Source organism: Astatotilapia calliptera, chromosome 12 (assembly GCF_900246225.1).
Source record: "Astatotilapia calliptera chromosome 12, fAstCal1.2, whole genome shotgun sequence".
In the NCBI taxonomy this organism is placed as follows: Eukaryota; Metazoa; Chordata; class Actinopteri; order Cichliformes; family Cichlidae; genus Astatotilapia; species Astatotilapia calliptera.
Window position 1 is genome coordinate 30,717,723 of NC_039313.1, and position 20,616 is coordinate 30,738,338.

Consider the following 20,616-nt stretch of genomic DNA (forward strand, 5'->3'; position numbering starts at 1 on the left):
ATCTTTGCTTATTATTTCTTCCCCCCCAAAAAAGCAATCCATAAAGGGACAGGTAGGTATGAGTGGATAAAAAAAAAGAGTGTGGTTGATTTTAAAATATGTCACCATATGTTCATGTGGTGAATTGGTTTTATATTTTGAAAGTGTGTAGTGTGTTTGAGGCACCAACCTGAAAGAAAAGCACAAAAGAACTTTATGCCAGAATGTGAGATTAAATGTTTACTTGACATCAGCCTTGTCAGAATATCTTGAGGTGCCATGAAGAATGTGTTTGTTTAAATATGTACTTCTGTAAGTGAAATCTTTTACCCCTGAGTATACACAGATTATGTGCCACTGCAAATGTTAAAGAGGATTGTAGATGGACAAAGATTTGCTTAAATTTCCCTCAGGGTCGGTCTGCTGTGTTGACTGTAGACTTGATAATGGGAAACCTTTGGGAGAAGAGGCTGGCTTAACCTCTTACACGTGTTTTGGAGTCAGAATCAAAGCTTAGTTAACTGTCACTGTTAAGAGGTCACTACTTTTATCCATCTGTGGACTTTTTGCAATTAAGGAAAAACTAAAATTTGAAATTGAGAGGTCAGTTAATCAAAAAGGTAACTAGTTTCGCTCTCCAAAACTTTAAAACAACACTGAAGAAACAAAAAAAAAGTGCCGATATAAGGCTAACTAGCTCTGGGTTTTGAAGAGAGGGTTATTGTCTTTTTCTTGCAATTTACGACTCTAATGATGCACTTATGTTGCCCGCTCTTCCCTTTTTTTTTACACCTTACCTACTTAAGGAGGAAATCTTGATTGGTAAGTGGATGTTATCAGCAGATTTAGGGATTTACTTGTAGGTCGGTGCAGGCTAATTATTTACTTCTTACAGGAGAAAGAGCACAGTCATCTGTCCTTTTCTGAGGGCTTTCTTAGTTAGACTGATGGGATCCCTCTTTGTCTGCAATCCTTTTCATTTCTACATAATACCCATTTTTGTGATGTTTGTTCAGTGTTCTTTAAATGAGGCTTTTCAATGGGGTCTATTATTTACTCTTCTTCTCTTTACTCGAGGTAGAGCCAGTAGATCTTTTCACACATAGTTTTTCTCTTTCTTTTCTGCTTTTTGTTGTTCCTTTCATATAATTGTTTTAGTTTAGACTTTCCTTAAAAACTGTTTTCTTGTTGATTTCTTTGACTTTAGTTGGGTTCAGACTTTCTTTCGAGGTTAATCGCATGCTTCAAATTTGCATGTCTTTATCTTTCAAAGCTTTCTGTCCCAAGAAAAAAGAAAGAAATCTCTTCACTGTGTTTTCAAGGGAATATGTGCCTTTGTACTAGAGTATTCACAGTGCATCAAAGCAGGTAGCAGGTTTCATGTATCAGTTCACACCTGGCTTTAAGCTGCAGCCTGTTTGTCTCTTTGCAGACTTTGTCGTCAAAACCTGCAAGTGAGATTTTACATGGAAATGGGTCTCAGCATTTAACGAGCCAGACTGTAGGTCCACATGATTACGATTCTGGGAATGACACATCTTCGCCGCCATCGAGCAAAACTGGTGTTTCTCAGGGGAGTGTCACTCTTGACAACAAGAGCAACAGCTGTCAACGTGTGGCCTCGCCAGGGAAGCTAAAGTTCACTGAGAGAGACAATGTCTCTGATTCAGGAAACTCTGTGACCAGCTATGCTTCCTTGTGCAAACCTTACGGGGAAGACGGTTTGTCTGCAACCCTTTTCAGTGGAAATGGCAAGAGGTAATTTTTTTTGTTCTCAATAAATCATCCATCTGAATGAATTCAAGCTTGTTTAGCTGCTGTTTATATGCTCTGTTTCCTCCTTTGAATCTTTAATCTGATGAGTGGAGAATAAAGGGAAGCATTTATTTAAACCCAAGCTTGGATACACAGTTGGTTTCTTCACTCAAAGTTGTGAAACATCTTAATGTATTTCTTTTAAAGAGAGCAGATAACCTTGGGGTGTCGGCTAGAGGTTGTGAGATCCCCAAAGACATCAAGCTGCTCAGAGAGGAGGAGCGACTTGTCTCAAGGGCGACCAAAAACCCGGTCATCTAGCAGCAGGAGCAGGAGCAGATCCTCAGGGAGTTCCAGATACTCTGGACGCTACTCTCGAAGCCCCTCGCTTTCATCTTGCAGGTTTTATGTTTCCATAGTACGTCACTTGTTATTTTATTTTGCAGAAATGTCAGTAATCTTCAATAGAATGTTTCCTCATTTTGTCACTGTAGCTCATATTCACGCTCAATGAGTAATTCAGCTGATCTGAGGCGAAGAGGAAGCTACTCGAGATACAGTCCCGACAGGTGAACTTCACTACATGTTTCAAATACTAATGAGTCCTCATTTGCAATGCATGGGAATAAACATATATTGACATTGTTGTTAATTAAATTTTCACTATGTTATGTCTGCTTCCCAGACTGCGAGACAGAAAAAGAACAGCTAGCTCCAGAGAGACAGATGCGAAGCATACACATAAAGTTAGTGGGAAAAGGCGAAGACGCAAATCCTACTCTCCTATGAAGAAAAGGAGGAGAGACTCACCAAGCCATCTGGAAGCACGGCGAATCACAAGGTACAGCTCTACTGGCCTGGTTATTTATAGTACAATGTACAGTTATATGCCTAAAGGCAGCAAAAATGTACTGCTGGTCCCACCCTCCACCCCCTCGGTTGGACAAGTTCCCAACCTGAAATCTTTCACCCGTGTTGATGAGCTATGTACCTTGAAATGGCATTTAGCCTGAGGATGAGACAAGTGTTGGCTCAGAAGCCACCACAGGGGCTAAAGAAACAGATGGTGACAGAAGGAAATCTGAAATTTAAAAGAAAGGAGAAAGTTGACCATGACTTTAACATGACACTTCTTTTACTTGGAGAAAAAAGACACTCAGAAACAGCCACAGAAATAGCACAATGTAATTATTATAACTAAATGTTAATAGTGTTTAGTTATCGTTTCATTGTTTTAAAGGCTATGAATGTTTTGGACGCTCCTATCCCTGCAGTGAATGAGTTGGTGACGATCATATAAGATTTCCATATTTTTGAAGATTTTAATTAAAATTTTTAAAAGTGTGCCCATGTAGAAATCAACGAGAGACTGTTATTATGGTCTGAACACATAACAAATGCTATAACCAAAGGATTATAAGGGTTTGGTCAGCACTGGAAAATGATGTGGATACAGTGCCTACAGGGTGACTGAGTCTAGGTGGAGGCACATGGTGGGCTGCCAATACAAATAAATGTTTGTTTGTTTTTTAAATTATGAATAAAGTTATGGTTCGGTTATGTCTTGTCTCTACATCACTTTATCAAGTCTAGGTTAGTCCATGCTTGAGTACCATGTGAACATAGTGGGACAATAAATAATGAAGACCCAGTTATCTTGGGTTTCAGTCATTCTGCTGACCTTAAGCATGTTAGCTTTTGGCCACTAGGGGCAACACATCAAACTGTATACACAACAATTACAAATTATCTTCTGGGTTATTAAGATGACATAAGATCATTTAGATCTTCATTGTCACTGTTACCAGAACAATGAAACACAGTTTGGCATCTCTTCATTTGCAGCTGTAGGTTTTTACATTCCACATTATTTGGATAGGAGAATGAGATAAATAAAGATAAAAATAAGCTTAAGAGGTAATGCACACATTATATACAGAAACAAAACATATGAATATATCTACAGTGTAAGGAGTAGGATCAGTGCAGTATAAGGTGCGATGTGATTGGTGGTATTGCACAGGGGTAGGAATGCTGGCTGCTACTGTACAGTTATATAAATAGAGGTAGGAATGTTGATTGTATTATACTGTAATGAGTACTGTTAATAAATAAATGCTGTAATGAATACTGTATATAGATAAGTAGAGTGCAAGTGTCCATGAGTGTTGACAGCACAGTTAACTTTCAATCAGGGTGGAGGTAGGGCATGTTGGGTAGAAGCATGGGTAGACGCTCCTATTGAGTCTGTTTGTCTTTGACCTGATGGAGCTGTAGCATTTACCAAAGGGAATGGGGGGGAAGCGAGTGTCCAGGGTGCAATGGGTCCTTGATGATGATACTGGCTTTCCGCTGAAGTCTGAATGTCTCAGATGGGGGTTAGTGAAGTTGGGAGATTAAAGAGACACAATGTTTTGTTTACCTTGTTACATCACTTATATTTTTGGCTCTCATTAGTGCCAGGAAGCGACCCATTCCTTACTTCCGACCAAGCCCATCCTCTAGCAGTCGGTGCACCAGCGTGTCATCCTGGAGCAGCCTCTTCACTCGCAGCCGCAGCCGCAGCCCTCTGTACAGCATCAGCCGCAGCAGGAGCAGGAGCCAGAGCCACAGCTACTCCTCCTACCGGAGCTACAGCCGCAGTTCATCGTGGAACTCAGTCTTTGGGAGCCGCAGTCGCAGCCGGAGCCGCGGTTCGTTGAACAAACGGAACAAAACCAGGCACTAGGTTTCTCAACATTAGGAGACCAAATCTGCAGTTGTGGTTCCCGTTGAGAACGAGGACAGAGGCTGTCAGTGCAATCAACTGTGTGTGTCTCAGTGCTCAGCTTTGATACTTGAGTGGAAATGTCCTAGCAGTGGGCCAACCACCATTGAAGCAGTCTTGTTCACTCTGCCCACAGACAGCTAGGAGACTGAATGTCTTTTTGTCTCTTTTGTTTTTGTATTGCATCCTTTGCATCTGCACTCACAATGGCCTGAGACTGTTCATCTCCTAGATATTTACAATGCAAGCTGCATATAAGAAACATTATTAATGAATTTAGTCACCTAACATCCCTGTTCTATATATTTCTTTCCAGATGTCTGTACATTTCACTTTAATTTATTTTTGCAAATGCTTTAACAGGCTGTTATTTATTTCATAATTTATGGCACATAATGCAGCTTAGTAATGGGTTCAACAAGCACTGAAATTACCTCATTCCCATTTTGATTTTGAATTGCAATATATGTTTTAGCCATATGCAAGTGCACAGTGCATATGGTTAACATGTAACTAATGTTTAACATGACATCAAGCATTTAGCATACCTGTGTCCTAGTTTTTGCACTAATAGATGAAGCATAGAGGTAACATTTGAGCCGTTTGATCCACTTACAAATGATTTCACAGGGATTGTTATCAGGAATAAAGAGAGGGTTTGTCGCTCTGATCTCAACACTTCACAAGGTGGAGGACAAACATGTTTCCGCCTCCTGACAGCACGCAAACTGGCTGTCAGCTCAAATGTCAAATTAATTCATCCTCTGATCAAGTGGAAAACAATTGAAATGTCAGTCCATGTAGTATAACAGAGAGCGATCGAAACAAGGGGAGATTCTTTTGACAAAACATCTGATGAATTTGTTTTGAGAAAAGGATGTTTTAAATATAAGATGATGAACTTTTTTTGTGCTCCAAAGCAGATCACATTTGTAGCTATGTTCATGTAGGGAATAGTCTCTGACTTTATTTGCTAGGTCGTTTTTTTTAATTAGGCACAGAGAAAAGCTGTACTTTGCTGAAAATTAGTCTAAATTTGCAAACAGCACACATTCCCAATTTATTTAGAAAATTGTGTTCTTGCTGCACCACTGGAATAAACCCATAAACCATTATATTTTTGAGTTGTTACTCAACAGAAGGTCTAGTTTTGAGTTGTGCAGCACTATACATATTTATTACTTGTCTAATATTTATTGTTTCATTGTAACTCCCAGTAGTAGTCAGTCTTTCTATGCAACACTGTCACTTTGTAGTTTTTATGACACTGCTGTAACTGATTTTGTTGTAAATTATAATCCGGCTCATACATATTGTTCAACACAGACTGGATGAAATGGTGGAATATTATCCTCACTGTCTAAGCTTTTTATCTTTTGTGTATTTTTAAAGCACAAATATGACATTCTTGTAAAATATGCTCATCTGCTTTCTTGTCAAGAGTTTAAAGATCAATACCACGCTCAAGTCTGTTTCCTAAATATAACACCACAGCTAGAAGATAGAGCCTAACTTATTAAAAACACTGGAAAGCCAAACTAACCAAAGGTAACAAATTTTTCACCATAGTTGAAGCCTGCTAATTACCAACTTACATTTTATACAGTAATTCACATTTTTAAAAACTAGCAAATGATCAAAAGAAAACTTTCCATCTGCAGTAATTTATATTTCTAGGCACGACTCTGTTCTGGGAACTCGCTGTCTTTTTGTGTCAAAACAGAAAAAGATGAGACCAGAAGCACACAACAGGGTTCACATTAGGGGTGACACTGATTAGTCAGAAACAGCATGAGAGGAGGAGCTAGGGTGGGTTGCAAAGTAGCTTGCAGGTATGCAGCAAATGTGCACAGACTAAAACAAGTTAAACATTCTGTAAGCTAATTGGATGTGTTGAAAGGTGTCAGATAAGGCTGATGTGGGCTGGCAAAGAGATCAGTGCATTTGCTGGGATTGTGTCTGAGCTTGAGTCTGTGGCCTGACTGAAGTAAAGCTATGCACTCCAAGGTTACTGCAAAACAAAGAAAACTGTTAATTAGTGGGTATTAAAGCTTGTAGTAGGTTGAATGTGTTGCCTTTGGATAGAATCACATACCTATTTCCTGCTAACCAGCAGCTCATCACTATGTCACAGACATGAGCGTGGCAATGTTCTCATTTCGCGTTTGCATCTCCTAAGGTATCAAAAGATTTCTTCAAAGTTAATTTTGAGGGTGATCCAACTCCATAGTTTCAATCTGCAAAAAAAAAGTTTGAAGCTGCCTTGGCTTATGATTAAGAGTTATATTTCTCAATCATTTCAAATCCATCATCCTGTCTGCGTAACTGCTCCAGGCCTGACAGACTGCTCTCTATGCACTCAATACTCTCAGCTTATTTCCCTGAATGTCATCTAAATTGGAGGAATGAGGGAAATATGAGGCAGGAAGAGGAAGGAACTTGGCACAGAACTCATTCATAAACTATAAACTGATGATGACTCGTGACAAGCAGTGTTGACTAGGAGCCATGGGAAGATTTGTGCAGTCAAGTTGACAGATTTTTCTAGATGGGCACCCAGGGCAATGCCCCCCCCCCCCCCCCCCCCCCCATTTCTCAATGTAAAGTTTACATCAGTTCTTGTGCAAAATTATTTTGTATATGTGGTGTAAATATGCATCTGCATTGTATAAATTATACGAAGGGTGTGACTATTTTGTTTAGAGAATGTGATTGGAGCCTCCTTGGATGTTATAGATAAAATGTATCAACCAGTTTAAGAGGAAAAAGAAGACGATATGCATCAGTCAACAGACTCTAGCTGTCTTTGTGCTTAAGGTCCCTTTGATCATGTATTTTGCTATTTTAAGAATTTCAATAACAAGCTCATATAGCAATAGTGATTCTATGTTATTGTAAAATTATGCATATTCTCCCCGTTTTTCACATGAACGAGCATACCGAAAAAGCATATTTTTCATACTGTCACGTTTTATCTTGCGTCAGTGTGAACTCTACATTGTAATGTCACCTTGAAATTGAATCGCCCCCTCTATGACCCAATGAAATTTCCTTTTGACTGTGTTCAGAAAAAGCTATATAAAATCGTGTTCTGAATGATGATGATTGCAGTCTTGTTTTACGTTCAAAAAGAAAAAAAAAATCAATACGCTCGGATCAGTAAACAGATTTCATAACCACAAGTCGAGCTCTTAGCTGTTTTGTTTTATCTGTACCGTGACATCAGTGCGTTTGACGCGAAGCTCTGCGTTACTTTCTATTAAAAAGTCTGTGAGTCACCAGGGAGCTCAAACTGCATGAGTGACATGTGGCCTCTGCAACTTAGTTTGGTAAAGAGTAGGCTTGGCCTTGATCAGCTGTTGCGCGCCCACTGTAAAAGAAAATCGTCACATCAACAAGCCATATTTTTTCTTAACTTACGCCTGAACGCGTATGTGAATGCTAAAACAAATTCTAAAAAGCATAAATATTGCGAATAGAAAATCATTGTGTTTTGTTACAGTGTTTTTGTCTTGTGATTTTAAGATTTGGTATTACTACTTTAATGGATATTTTTTACAGCGCGCTTTCTCCAGATCCTCCCAGCACTTTCCGGACACTTGTTCAGTGCAGACTCATCTGCTACGAGGTATAAAATCAAGCGCCAGAAGAAATGAGATCAGTTCAAGAAACTCGGAGACCACTTCGAAGTTTGTTTTTGGATCAACAAATGTCTTATTGAGTAATGGTGATGTGCCTAACCCAAACAATATAAAGTTTTCCTCATAGAGAGAGAGTCACTTTTTATTTTTATTTTTTTCATTTTGCACCAATACCAGAACTTCATTACTGGATTTGAACTCAAGTGGATATGGCAGAGGGAGACTTTTACACGACGGGAAACCGACAGAGGTTTCCCAGAGATCCATTTGGAGAATCGCCATTCATTGATCAGTCTCCATTCAGAGACCAGTCTCCTTTCAGGGATCAGTTAGCGTCTCGGTTTATGGAAGATGAATTTGGGATGCCACCTTTCCCCGATGATCTGTCGATGGACTGGCCGGGGTGGGCTCGTCCGGGCCGGCTAAGCACGCGTCTCAGCTCCTCGCCCTTTAGCAGCAGTTTACGCACAGGTTTTCCCCCGCGTCAGACCACGGGAGGCCCCCAGCTGTATACCAGCAGATACGGCGAGCCCTCCTCCCGGAGTTCACCCACCACTACTTGTGGGGAACCCTGGAAAGTCTGCGTGAACGTCCACAGCTTCAAACCAGAAGAGTTGCACGTAAAAACGAGAGACGGATTTGTAGAAGTGTCAGGTGAGTTGAAGTATGATTGGAGAAATGAAAATTAGACGCTTTTCCTGGAAGAAGAAGTTCAATGAGGATAACAGCTTTAAATGAATCATTTAAAAAAAATAAATAAATAAATAAACCTTCTGGGGAAATTTGATGTCTCATCAATGACACGCTGATATCAAAATGCAGTATATCACTGTGGTAGTCAGTTCTATTTATATGACACATTTAATAACATGCTTCTAAATTCCTTTAGACCTGAATTAGCAGGTCAAAACGTTATGTTTAAAGCCTATTATTAAATATAAATATCACAAATAGAGTGCCATGTACTTGTGAAAGCACATATCTTCATAAGTACACCTGCCACTAGCAGCCTGAAGTAATACTGTCTTCTTTAAGAGAAATTATTTTATTTTTTTTCCATTATAACTTTCATTTCTTGTGTTGTATAGATGCTTACAGTTGAAGTACAGCAAATCATTCTTGCATGTTTAAAATGAAGTAAAAGCATGCCTGTTCATCTACTAATTTAACATTCCAGGGTTTCATGAGACTATGCAAAGTGTTTTTATTTGTAAAGACCAAGCATCATGTAAAGTCATAGCAATGCAACCAAATCAAAGAGAAAATCAGTATTCAGTTTAAAGAAAACTTAAAGACAGTATATCTGAAATTCCTTTTTGTAATCTGGTCATGAAATATCTGATCTTTCCCTTCAGCACCATGACTGACACAGTACAGTGAAAAAGCCTCAGTGGTATGATATGGCCTCAGAATTAATGAGTCTCGATATGGAAGAGTGGGACAGATTTGGGTGACTGGGACTTCAAGGCAGGCAGATCCTCAAGCTCAGACACCTGTTTTGGATTCTTGGAGAATCACTCCCACAGCCACCCATGAGCTCAATTTAGATTTAAGGCAAGGCCATGACAACAGTCTCTGTTTACAATAAGAAGAGTTGCTCACTGTCACTAAACACCAGAGAGAGAATGTTCTGGAAATAGGGCCTCACTTTTACCCACAGTTCTCGGGTAGGTTGTGTCTCTGATGTTGTCACGTTCCTCCTCAGTCACTGATTACTGGAGTGAGTTCTACAAATTGCTTCCTTAACTCAGTGTTTCAAGAGACAGCTGAATTCCAGGGATACCCAGGACTGAGGAGGCCACAGAGGACAGCGGCCCCGCAGCTCCGAGGCTTTTTTTTAAACACATTGTTGGTATGCCAGTTGGGTCATTCACTCAGCGCCATGTTGGGGCTGTCTGTCATGGTGACTCATCGTGATCAAGAAGTGTGACTGTGAATGTAATACAAGCAAGTTAGAGGTGTTCAGTACATGAATGAACTAGTCTTTTTAACATGTAAGCATGTTCAAAGTTTACTGAAAGAGGAGGCAAAGATTAAAAGAAAGCCAAGCTGAACACAAATATTGTCTGGAAAAGTACAGTGTAGCTGCATTTTAACGCAGATCTTTGGGGGTTTTTTTATATTTGAGTTAAATTAGAATATCTGGTCTTAGAGACCCACACTGGTGGTCTGTAAAGTAACTCCAAGCAACTTTGCAGTCCATCAGATTCACTGAAACCTGAAATGCAACGCATAAGGGAGAGATCGCGTGTCCCCAGCAAGAAAATGTCAGCACATGTGTTTTGTTCAAATGCCTAAAATTAGTTTCTATTTATATCTCCTTGTTGTTGGTTGCTCAAGAGAAGTTCAAGAGAAAAGAGATGAACATTGGCTTGTGAAGTCCCATAATTTAATCCAGATTTTTAGCATTTTACGATTATTATTGGTGGCCGTATAAGTAAGTGACCGTACTTATATGATAGATTGGACGACTAAGTTGGTAATAGATTCTTAATATTAATAATTATTAATTAATCCATAATATGTAGAACTTATTAAAAGGCTTTGCCCAATTTGAGATAAGATTTTTTTTTATTTTATCTGCTAATTTGCCTGTTTTTGTTAGCAGGATGCTTTGCTGTATTAGTGCAAGTAGTGACACACAAAAAATGTCACACACTAAAATGGGAAAACAGACTTTTTAGAGCATCTGTAGCCACATAGTAAGGCTTGTCATTTTTCAGATACTTATGTAAAAAATGCTACAAAGGGCTTGAATTGGCTTGGCTGGAGCCTTGTAGGCAGCGTCTAACTACAGTTCCCTTTGTTAGGATCCACCTATCAGTCAAAGTGGCCGTGCTTCTTATATTGCAAACTAAAAGACTCATTACAATTTAAATGAGTGAGTTACTGTATAATAAAATTAATGTTGCAAAGAGCTATGAAATCATAGCTCTAACTTTTACAGATTATACAGCAGTAAATTAAATCACCCATGCAAAGGACATTTGCTTATATTTCATGATTTGGAAGGCACGGAAAAAGTCTTTTTGATCAAATCTGCTCTAATGGAATATTAATATATGAGTATATACTCAATAATACTTAATAGTAAGTAAACAAGAAATACACTAAACATACTGAAGAACCGAGACTAAAATGAATAATGTGAGAAACATTGTTAAATAGAGCTCTAAATTAGTACTGTGACCTGTGGTCTGATCTGCATTTGATTAGATTGGCCAACCTTAAACTGCATACAATATGCATTGACCTTGACACAATAAAATTACCTCAGCACAGTCGATTCCTGCAACCAGCTCATAGAAAAGTCTAAATTACTGCGTTTTGTGTGTCTGTCAAGTTTACCTAATTTCTCCTAGTGTTACTAAATTATGGCACTGAGTAATGGCTCGAAAAGTATAACGTCATTATCTTATCCTATCAGATGTTTCATAAAATTTCTTCATAAGTAGCACAAAAAGCTGTATCCTCTATCTGCAAATAAGAAAACTACACCCAAGCTCTTGATATTTGTATTGACAGAAAATTGTATCTGTTACATAAAAACACCACTCTCCTCCAAGAACATGATGTATTACACATCTGGAATCTATAATCTCTGTCGTAAGAAACACATAAATGAGGGCCTTGTTGGACTACTCCCCTGACTAAGGCGGATGCTGTCCAAGATAAAGACAATGTTGGATAACACCTCCCACCCACTCCATGACATGTTGGTCAGTCACAGGAGCTCGTTCAGTGAGAGACTGAGATTACCGAAAATCACCACTGAACGACACAGGAAATCATTCCTGCCTGTGGCCATCTCCCTGTACAACGCATCCACTTAACACACTGTTTGCTGCTACAGCTACACATGTTTCTTTTCCAAATATTTATTTATAAGTGACTTATGTATGTATGTATGTATGTATATATATGTATATATTGTACTATTCTTAGCGTATTGTCTGTCTTGTCTTAATGTTGGTTTAAAATGGAGCACTGTAACAAAAAATAATTTCCCCCAGGGATCAATAAAGTATTCTGATTCTGATTCTGATAAATCTTAAATCAGGGGACCGATTGTACTTCTTAAGTCAGGATGAAGTTTTCATAATTATCCCATGACATCACTGCTGATCGTAGCTCACTTCTCTCCAGAGCATCACATGTTCTAGCCTCGATCTCTGGAGTCCAGCACTTTGAGCAGCTAGAAACGTCACTGCGGGGGTATAGGATAGGACATAGTCGAGCCTGTCGGGTATACAAAGGGGTCGAGGGGTGGGGCAGGCCATGCTGCTGGCAGCGGCATTGACATTTAGCAGTCCAGGAGCAGCTGCTTGCTAAGGCTGACAAACAGACTGGCCATAAACAGTGAAGAAGAAGATGGAAGAGGTGCTTTTTAGGGTTATATGTTCTCTCTAACATTAGTCTCTCTGCTGGGGAATCATTTTAGGAAACAGCTAAAGAGGAAGAAAGAGAAATCATGTCAACAAGTTCATTGCAATCACAAAGCAAACATTCTGGAAGGAATGAGCAATGGAAAACTGCACGATGTGTGCCAAGCTTTGAGCTCAGTTATATCAACACCTTTTTTTATTTACACCATACTAAAGATCTAAGAAGTCAAAGGTGATGGGTGGACTCTTTATGAGCTGTGTCCATTTGAACTGGTGACAGAGACATTTATAATGCATGACCTTGCCTAATCATTGCGCAACGTCAGACTACATCATTTCTGAAGTTGTGTTCACTCCTTTTCCCAAACAGGAAAGCACGAAGAGAAACAGGAAGAAGGTGGAATAGTGACAAAGAATTTCACAAAGAAGATACAGTAAGTATAATTCTTGAGCTGCACCATTATCATTTTGTTTTCCTGTGCTGGTGCTCATAATGGATGGGAAAAGGCTCCAGTTTTCATTATATATGGCCACATACTAGTGCATGTCATAAAATGTAAATATTGTTATGATACAGAGAACTCTCCTGACCTGAACCCCAGATTTTTATCTTAGAAATAATTCTAATAATTTGAGATATGGATTTCTGCTTTTCAGGAGCTATAAACTGGAAGCATTTTGAAATATTTCACAACAAATAATGACTATAGAATATGTGAAAGTGAAATGCATTGCATTTTAGACATTATACTTACTAATACAGCCCAGTGCAATGTTAACAGCAAAGCTGTTTGTTGTTAGCTGATATGATTATGGGACAATTTTCTTTAATGACTTTGGACAAATAGAATTATTAGCATAGTGATGTTTTTGCACTGGCAAAAACTTACTCGTACCTTTCTGCAATTTACTGTGTAAATTAAGCTCTCTGTTTTATAATGTAAGAAATAGCTGTTGTTGTGGATTGGCATTGTGTAAATAAGCTTGAAATGAAACTTACACAACAAATCAATTGCAAAGATAGGGTGGTCAGTAACCAGTGGACAAAATAATAGAACAAAACTCTCGTACACAAAATATTTTTTTCTGGCTTTTACTTATTTACATATTACAGTCACTCCTTGAATGAACCACTGACAGCTCAAACACAAGAAGGAAGCACAAAAATCTTATAGTTTTAAACGAAATGTTACGCTCACTTCCAATTCCACACGAGGGAGAACCAAGCCCAGGATATAATGCAAAGTCAAAATCAAATCTTCAATCCAAAAACAGGCATCATGCAAAATGGAGCAGGCAGCAAGACAAACAGTATTGTAGATCAGTCAAAAGTCAAAGTCCAAAAACAGAAGGCTGGGCACAAAGAAACAAGAAAAATCTCAGGAAGACTAAGACACTAAAAATTAAGACCTATTGTCTGGAACAATGTGACAACTTCATCTGCATTTATGCACACTGATGAGACTATTTACTGGCTGAACACATGCGTGGCACAAAAAGGGTGTGAAACAGAAGAAAGCATGGGAGTGGAACTACCTGGCAACCAGAAATTTCAAAATATAAAGGAAATAACAAATACAGCACAGGTGACACTAACACAAGGAGGGATACTACGTAGAGAAAACAAAAGTGACAGCAAGAGACAAGTATCAATGATTCCAAAATAAAACAGGAAATAATTAAACAGAAACTCCACATTTTATATTTACCATTTAGTGGGTGTAAGTGTCGCTCCCCCAGTTTACTGTTTAAAACAAGTTCATTTCCCTTTAAAGTAACCTGCCTTTAAGCCATTTTTCTTCTGATTGGCTGCGCCTCATTTACCGCAGGATTGAACAGGAGGTGAGTGGGGCTTCTGTGCTCACAGTCAGAGCTGCATTCCTCAGATAAATATTTATTACAGATATCTTTTGTGTTGCATAAAATAGAGCCAGGACTTTACAGCAGGAGCTGGAGCTTTTTCTTCTTAGGGATTACCTGTGATTTCATCTTTGGATATATTTAATAAGAACAGATTGTAACAGTGTGAAGAACATAAAAATAAAGAAAAGCAGAACTGGTGCTCTTTAAAGCCACAAGCTACTTACCCATCAGATTTCTGACCCTGAAGCTCCCTAATGCTGATTTCTGAAAAAAGATAAAGCCTCCTTTCCTTCAGAAATCTGTGGAAAGCGCCTCAGTATTACTTGACTGTGCCAGGTTTAACTGGGATTGAAACATTGTTCTATAAACACCACAAAACTACAGCCAGAAAGATAACGCATAGTTGGCTCATAGAGGAAAAAAAAAGATAGAAGGTAATTTAGTATTAAATATTAGCTTGTACTAAAGTTTTATCCCGACTTTCTGTCTTCTTTGGTACTTTTGTCCCTCTTCTGCACTTTTATTTCTACCTTTTCTCTAATTACAGATTTGAAAATGAACCACTGTATGTATGTAAAGTTATGGGCGACATGTCTTAAGTGTACCCCGCCTCTGCCTATAACAGCTAAATTGGACAAATGGTTGAGAACATGACAGTTAGCTTGCTTGCTTGCATGGTTTTCATATTAAATAGTCCATTACAGCACAGATCTTCATGTAGTTTGAGAATCATGGAGAAAAATGCCTTTAATCAATGAGAACTAATTGGAGGGAGATAAGCCGAAGAAATGCTCGACCAATGTTATACGAAGTTCATAAGTGGAGGAGTATGTAGATACATGCAGAAGTATTCGCTTGTTGAACAACATGAAAACGTCCTGCATGTATAATTGAATGTTTTACCTGTCAAGGTGAATTCTGCATTCCTCGTTTTAAATGTTATGTTGAACTCTCCAGTCAAAACACCAAACATGACTAGAATCCTAAAGTAGGTTTTACATAGACAAAGCAGCATCAGTGCAAAGCAGGAGTCTCTTACAGAGACTATTCATATGGTAACTAATCCAACCCAAATGAGCAACACAATAGTTTCCACATGCTGCCTGCCTCTAAGCCTTTGCCCATTTAATTGGGCAGTGGAAAGACTTCAAACGGAAGCGATAATCGTCAGTGCGAATCACCATCTCACTGGCACGTCAGTCCAGTTCTACTAATTTCATACTGGCTAATTAATAAGCAGGTGCTCAAGCCCCTCACTGTTCATATCACAATATTTTTAATTGGAATGCCTTCAGATCACACCTGGGCTCCTCAGCTGAATATACGGGACAGGCTGACTATACAGAGAACAGGAGTGACTGGTGGTGTCAATGGGTCAAATATAAATAACTGTCCTCGATACACAAATACACGGGCTATATGAGAATGAAAAGGAGGAAGAGAGAGAGTTAGCATGGTAGACACATTCTTCTGTCTCGAGATTTGATTGGTTGTTGATGTCACTTGAAGTGCTACAACCTTCTTATTTTGGCTCTTCTCGTACATATGCTGTGTTTAGTGGCACTAAAGTTTTGTGTGGATTATTATGATTTGCAGCAGCCTGTATGCTGCATTTTACAGCGGGTAAGCCAATTGTAACTATTCTTTATATTTAACATCCTTGTCTGCAAAGTAGGTAGTAAATAAACCTTTCTTTCTGTATAATGTAAGATAAAGGTACAAAATGCAGATATTTATCTGCCTGCTGCTTCTGTTTGCACTCCAATATGAAAAATTCAGAGCAAAAAACGTTTGTTTGTTTGTTTTTTTTAAATCTTGCTTTGTTACGAGAAAAAGGTATCTCATACCTAAAGTCTTTTGTAATAATAATAATAATAATAATAACTTCAAAGAAGTTGCACCAAGAAGCAGTTTAGCTCCTCCCAAAATAATAATAATACAGCTGACAGAAAGATTTTGGGGCTACCTTAAAACTTTGCCATGAATTTATGCAGTTTGGACTACATGGACGGGATACATGGAAGGCTAGACATTCCAGATGTCAATGGGCTCACTTTCTGTTTGGCAGAAACTTGGCATTGATTTCTATTGTCCCAAATTTCTATACCCCCCAAAAATCTAACTCCATCTGAGACTTATTCTGAAGACCACATGTGCCCGTTTTGACAAAGCTTGAGAAAAGAATTTGACCTGTAAAAAAGAATTTTCCATTAAATTAAAATGGCAGAAAGTCAAGTATGGTAGAAATTTACATCATAGTGTGCTTTGAACTCTTTTGCTTAAAAAAAATTCCATCTTCTTTTGAAATTGTAAAAATGCACTTTTAACTTTGATGGCGTTGGAGTGTTTGAGATGCAGACAAAAAACAGAGGATTGGTCTCAATCACATTACACAAGTTTTGATTCAAGGGGCTAGAGTCCAATGGCAAGAGAAAAAGAAGGGTATGCGTATTGTTTCAACCCTCAGGATGTAGCGACATGTACACAAATGAATTAAGCCAGGTTTTACAATTATTAAGACAAGGATTTAGTAGGAACAGATACTTCAGTGTGGGGAGACAAAACCCCCACAGAGTCTGCTGGCTGAGGGAAATTGAGATAGTCGGAGGGTTTGCTTTTTTTAATGCTTATCAGGTGACACTGAGGAACAGTTGCTTGTTGCTTGGGCTTGTGAAACAAAAACAAGAAGGAAGGAGCACAGAACGGCATTCAGATGTAACAGTAAGAAAAGATACAAAGATTACAGGAGTTTTGCTTCTTGGTCCTCAATTGTGACACAAAACACTGGAAACAAAACAAAAAACTAGTAAATGTTACATGAGACAACTGCGGTGAATAAATGCAAGAAGTTAATACAGTATAGGGCATAGCACATGTTCTCGATAAATAAGTGACTAGACGGCTTAGCTTAAGCTTACTGAGAACTCAAGGGTGACTTCTTCTGCTCTCCAAACTGAGAAATTTGTAAGTTATTAACTAAAAATGTTGTTAAATCAGCCCTGGGGACAAAGATAACTTTGAGGTCATGTAGCTCAGCTGCAAAACAACAACCTTGCTCTGTTTGTCTGTGAAAGTGTGAATGTTTTGTTATTCAGTAATCTCTTTTTTTCTGTTTGCTTCTATTCTCAAAAGACAAATACCGGTAATACTGCTAGGCTGACTTAGCTGAAATGTGTAGTGTGTGGGATGGAGGAAAGGGTTATATGTGCTACACACACACACCTCATGAACACCCACGCTCACTGTGCCAGGTCTCACTCGTCTCTCTGTGTCTCCGAATCTCTGCAGGGGGGAAGCATATTGCCTAGTTTTTTTGGCAGCTTTACAGAATCAATGCTTGAGATAAACTGTACTCTTGCCAAAGTTAAATAAACTCCCCGAGCTGGAAAGATAAGGTTTCTGCTGGAGTCCCACGTAATGGACCAACTGAGTTATTTGACTTTGTCAGAAGGGGCAAAGATACATTTAAAATTATTAAAATTATTCAAGGTTGCACACTTAATACTGGCTTACACAAACCTTTCTGAAATCCTTTTTGAATTATTACCTGAATTAGAGGGAGTTGACAGGCCCAAGATCCACTTTTTTTAAGAATATGCTGAATGAAAATGTTTGACATGAGTGTTGATATCATCCAGTACACACACAGCATGCAACATAAGTTCTGTTTGTCTTTAAAACTCTGAGTCTCTGTTTGCTGTCCCAGCTGACTCCACGTTCCCTTTCCCCTTGCACTTTTATCTCTTTATACCAATTGTTTGTCTTCTAAATCTAAATTGAATTTAGTATAATTCCACCACAGGATACTGTATTATGATATTCATGTTATTGTCTGCTTCTATTCATCTGTTCCGTTTTTCTATTGGCAACCCTGGATTTTTGTGTTTTTGTGCCTGGTCTCATTTTTGGTTTTCTGGTGTTGCTACTTATGGGTTAGTGAGCTCAAGCTTCAGAGTTGTTATTAAAAGGTAACTTTAAAGCTCAGTGACACACTGAGCTGCGTATATTAATAGATGTGACTTGACCTCTCAGCCTGTGTGCGTCTGTGAGGTTCCTGAGTGTATTCTGACTTGTATTTCACAGTGGAGTGGTAAGTCAGTAGAGGGTCCTCTCTAATTAAATGGAGGGGAGGGCCACAAGTCTCATCCTCTGAACATACCAGTCTTGTGTTTATATTAACTCCCTGAAACACTTGGCTGCCCGCACAGAAACCCTCCAATAACCATATTTGGCCACACTGACAAAGAACAGAGATCTCCCCCAACCCCCAGTTTTCAGAGTACCTTCAGTCAAAAATGAGCTGCCTATTTTCTTTTTTCTTTACAATAGGATTTAAATAACTTACTTACCAAGTGTGAATGTTGTTTTAAGCTGATGAGAATACTATCATTCTATATGAATATGAAGTTTTAAACAATGACATCCTTGCACATAGTAACTCGGGCTTATTTTCCCCTCAACACTTTCTATCCTCCTGCAGGTTTTGGAAACCAATTATCCCACTATACTTTGGAAAATCTAACATTTTCTGTATGAGAGGTGTCAAAAAATAAAGCAAACAGCCAGGAGAAAAAAAATGCTTGACACAAAATCAGCTGTTACCTGGATGTGAGCTGCAGATTAGGAAAGTATACACAGTCAGAAATTTACAGGTGTTAAAATTCTGCAGACAGACTCGAGTACGGCAGTCTCATTAACTGATATCGAAGCTTCGTTTCCTGGGAACGCTACACCTGGATCGAGTGTGTGTGTGTTTGTTTTCCTCTCTGTGACAGAGATGGGGGATTTTTGAAGAATATCTTATTTTTGAAGGGAGATTTCTCCTGTTTCTTTTTGTGAGTTAGAATAAAAGCTATCCAAGGTGCACAGGGTGACTCATTTCAAGTCCTTTTTTGTCTCACCTAGATATAAAGTGCCAAAATAATTCGACTGAGGGTTGTTTAGGAGTTTTGATTAGTTATCAATAAAAACCTCCAGCATTCAACACTACTCGTTCTTACACAAGGAAATCTCACATTAGAGTTTTGCATGACCTCCAGGTAGGAAGTGAACTCTTTCTCTAGGCTGTTTCTCATCATTGCTCTTCTCAGTTTTCTCCGACGCACACTTAAAAACACACTGAACACACAACAGCGTAAAAATGATCCTGACCAAGTAAACTTCTTCTAATCAATTACATTAAAACAATCAAACTATACTTTTTCTTCTCTTCTGTCTCATCAGGATCCCCACAGACGTGGACCCCCTGACAGTCTTCGCCTCTTTGTCTCCTGAGGGCGTCCTCATCATCGAAGCTCGGCAGACACCTCCATATTACCTTTTCAGCGACGAGGGATCCCAAGGTGGTGAAAAGCAGGAGGTGGAAGCCTCCAAGCCCCAGATGGCTCCTATGGTCTAAACACATCATTCTGGACAATCAGTTACCAGTTTGATGTGAAATGTGTTGCCTCTAGCCTCATGTTGTTTGACACCTGGAGGTATTTGATGTCCAGATTAAAGTTAAACCAGGCATTTGTTTTTTCTGTTGGAAAATCTATTTTTACAAGCTCAGACAATGATGAAAAGTGTCATTTTCCCATTAACAAATAGATGCTTATGAATTTTCCAGAATAGTCCAATAGTCCCTTTTTTTAAGTAATTAACAGGTGTAATTATGAAATAATTTGGCTGTTTCTTTTCAGGTAAACAATTTGCCCATGGCAGAGTTTTTAATAAAAATTGTAGAAGGCCAAATGTGACTGCTTTTTGATTTCCTTTCAGTCGGGCTCAATTCAATTTTTAAAACTTTAGAATCAAAGAAAATCATATAAAAGTGAAGTTTTAAGTGTAGCAGCCTTTCCAGCATATATTTTTGTTCTTTCGTTCGCCTGTCCTTCCTTCAGTTTCTATAGGTTTTTTTATTTAACATGATGTCATTGAAATTGACAAGAAATAAAGGTAATATTATATTTCTGTGTATCCAGAAGGTTAATTTTCTGCATTAATGCACACAATATATAATATTATTTCACAGTGTATTGTAAATATAATAGTGCCAATTCATTATAAATCTTAATCTGAAATGTTCTGCATTTTGCAATATGGTTTGAAATTTTCTTTTCTATTTGAGCATTAAGGATGATGGCTGCATGATTGTTGGAGAGGACAGACTGCCTTCTTTTCTGTTGATGTCTTTGTATTGACTGATGCAATAAACATGTCCAGCCAATCGCCCAGTGTGTCTTAA

The 20,616-nt window shown here is 38.6% G+C and overlaps 2 protein-coding genes across 3 annotated transcripts in view; both read left to right on the top strand.

Moving 5' to 3' along the window:
• Window positions 1-7,085, top strand: part of srrm4 (serine/arginine repetitive matrix 4) — a 63,662-nt gene extending 56,577 nt beyond the window's left edge. For both annotated transcript variants that reach the window (XM_026186072.1, XM_026186074.1), the window contains 5 exons: window positions 1,412-1,737; window positions 1,942-2,136; window positions 2,229-2,303; window positions 2,420-2,575; window positions 4,192-7,085. In XM_026186072.1, coding sequence (XP_026041857.1) covers window positions 1,412-1,737; window positions 1,942-2,136; window positions 2,229-2,303; window positions 2,420-2,575; window positions 4,192-4,462 — 1,023 coding nt within the window. In that variant the 3' untranslated portion in view covers window positions 4,463-7,085. The remainder of the gene's footprint in view (window positions 1-1,411; window positions 1,738-1,941; window positions 2,137-2,228; window positions 2,304-2,419; window positions 2,576-4,191) is intronic.
• A 957-nt stretch (window positions 7,086-8,042) lies between these two features.
• On the top strand, window positions 8,043-20,600 carry hspb8 (heat shock protein b8). The gene is made up of 3 exons (XM_026186076.1): window positions 8,043-8,796; window positions 12,898-12,961; window positions 19,614-20,600. The coding sequence occupies exons 1-3, from the start codon at window positions 8,352-8,354 to the stop codon at window positions 19,786-19,788; spliced, it is 684 nt and encodes a 227-aa protein (XP_026041861.1). The 5' UTR covers window positions 8,043-8,351; the 3' UTR covers window positions 19,789-20,600.
• Window positions 20,601-20,616: the final 16 nt, after the last annotated feature.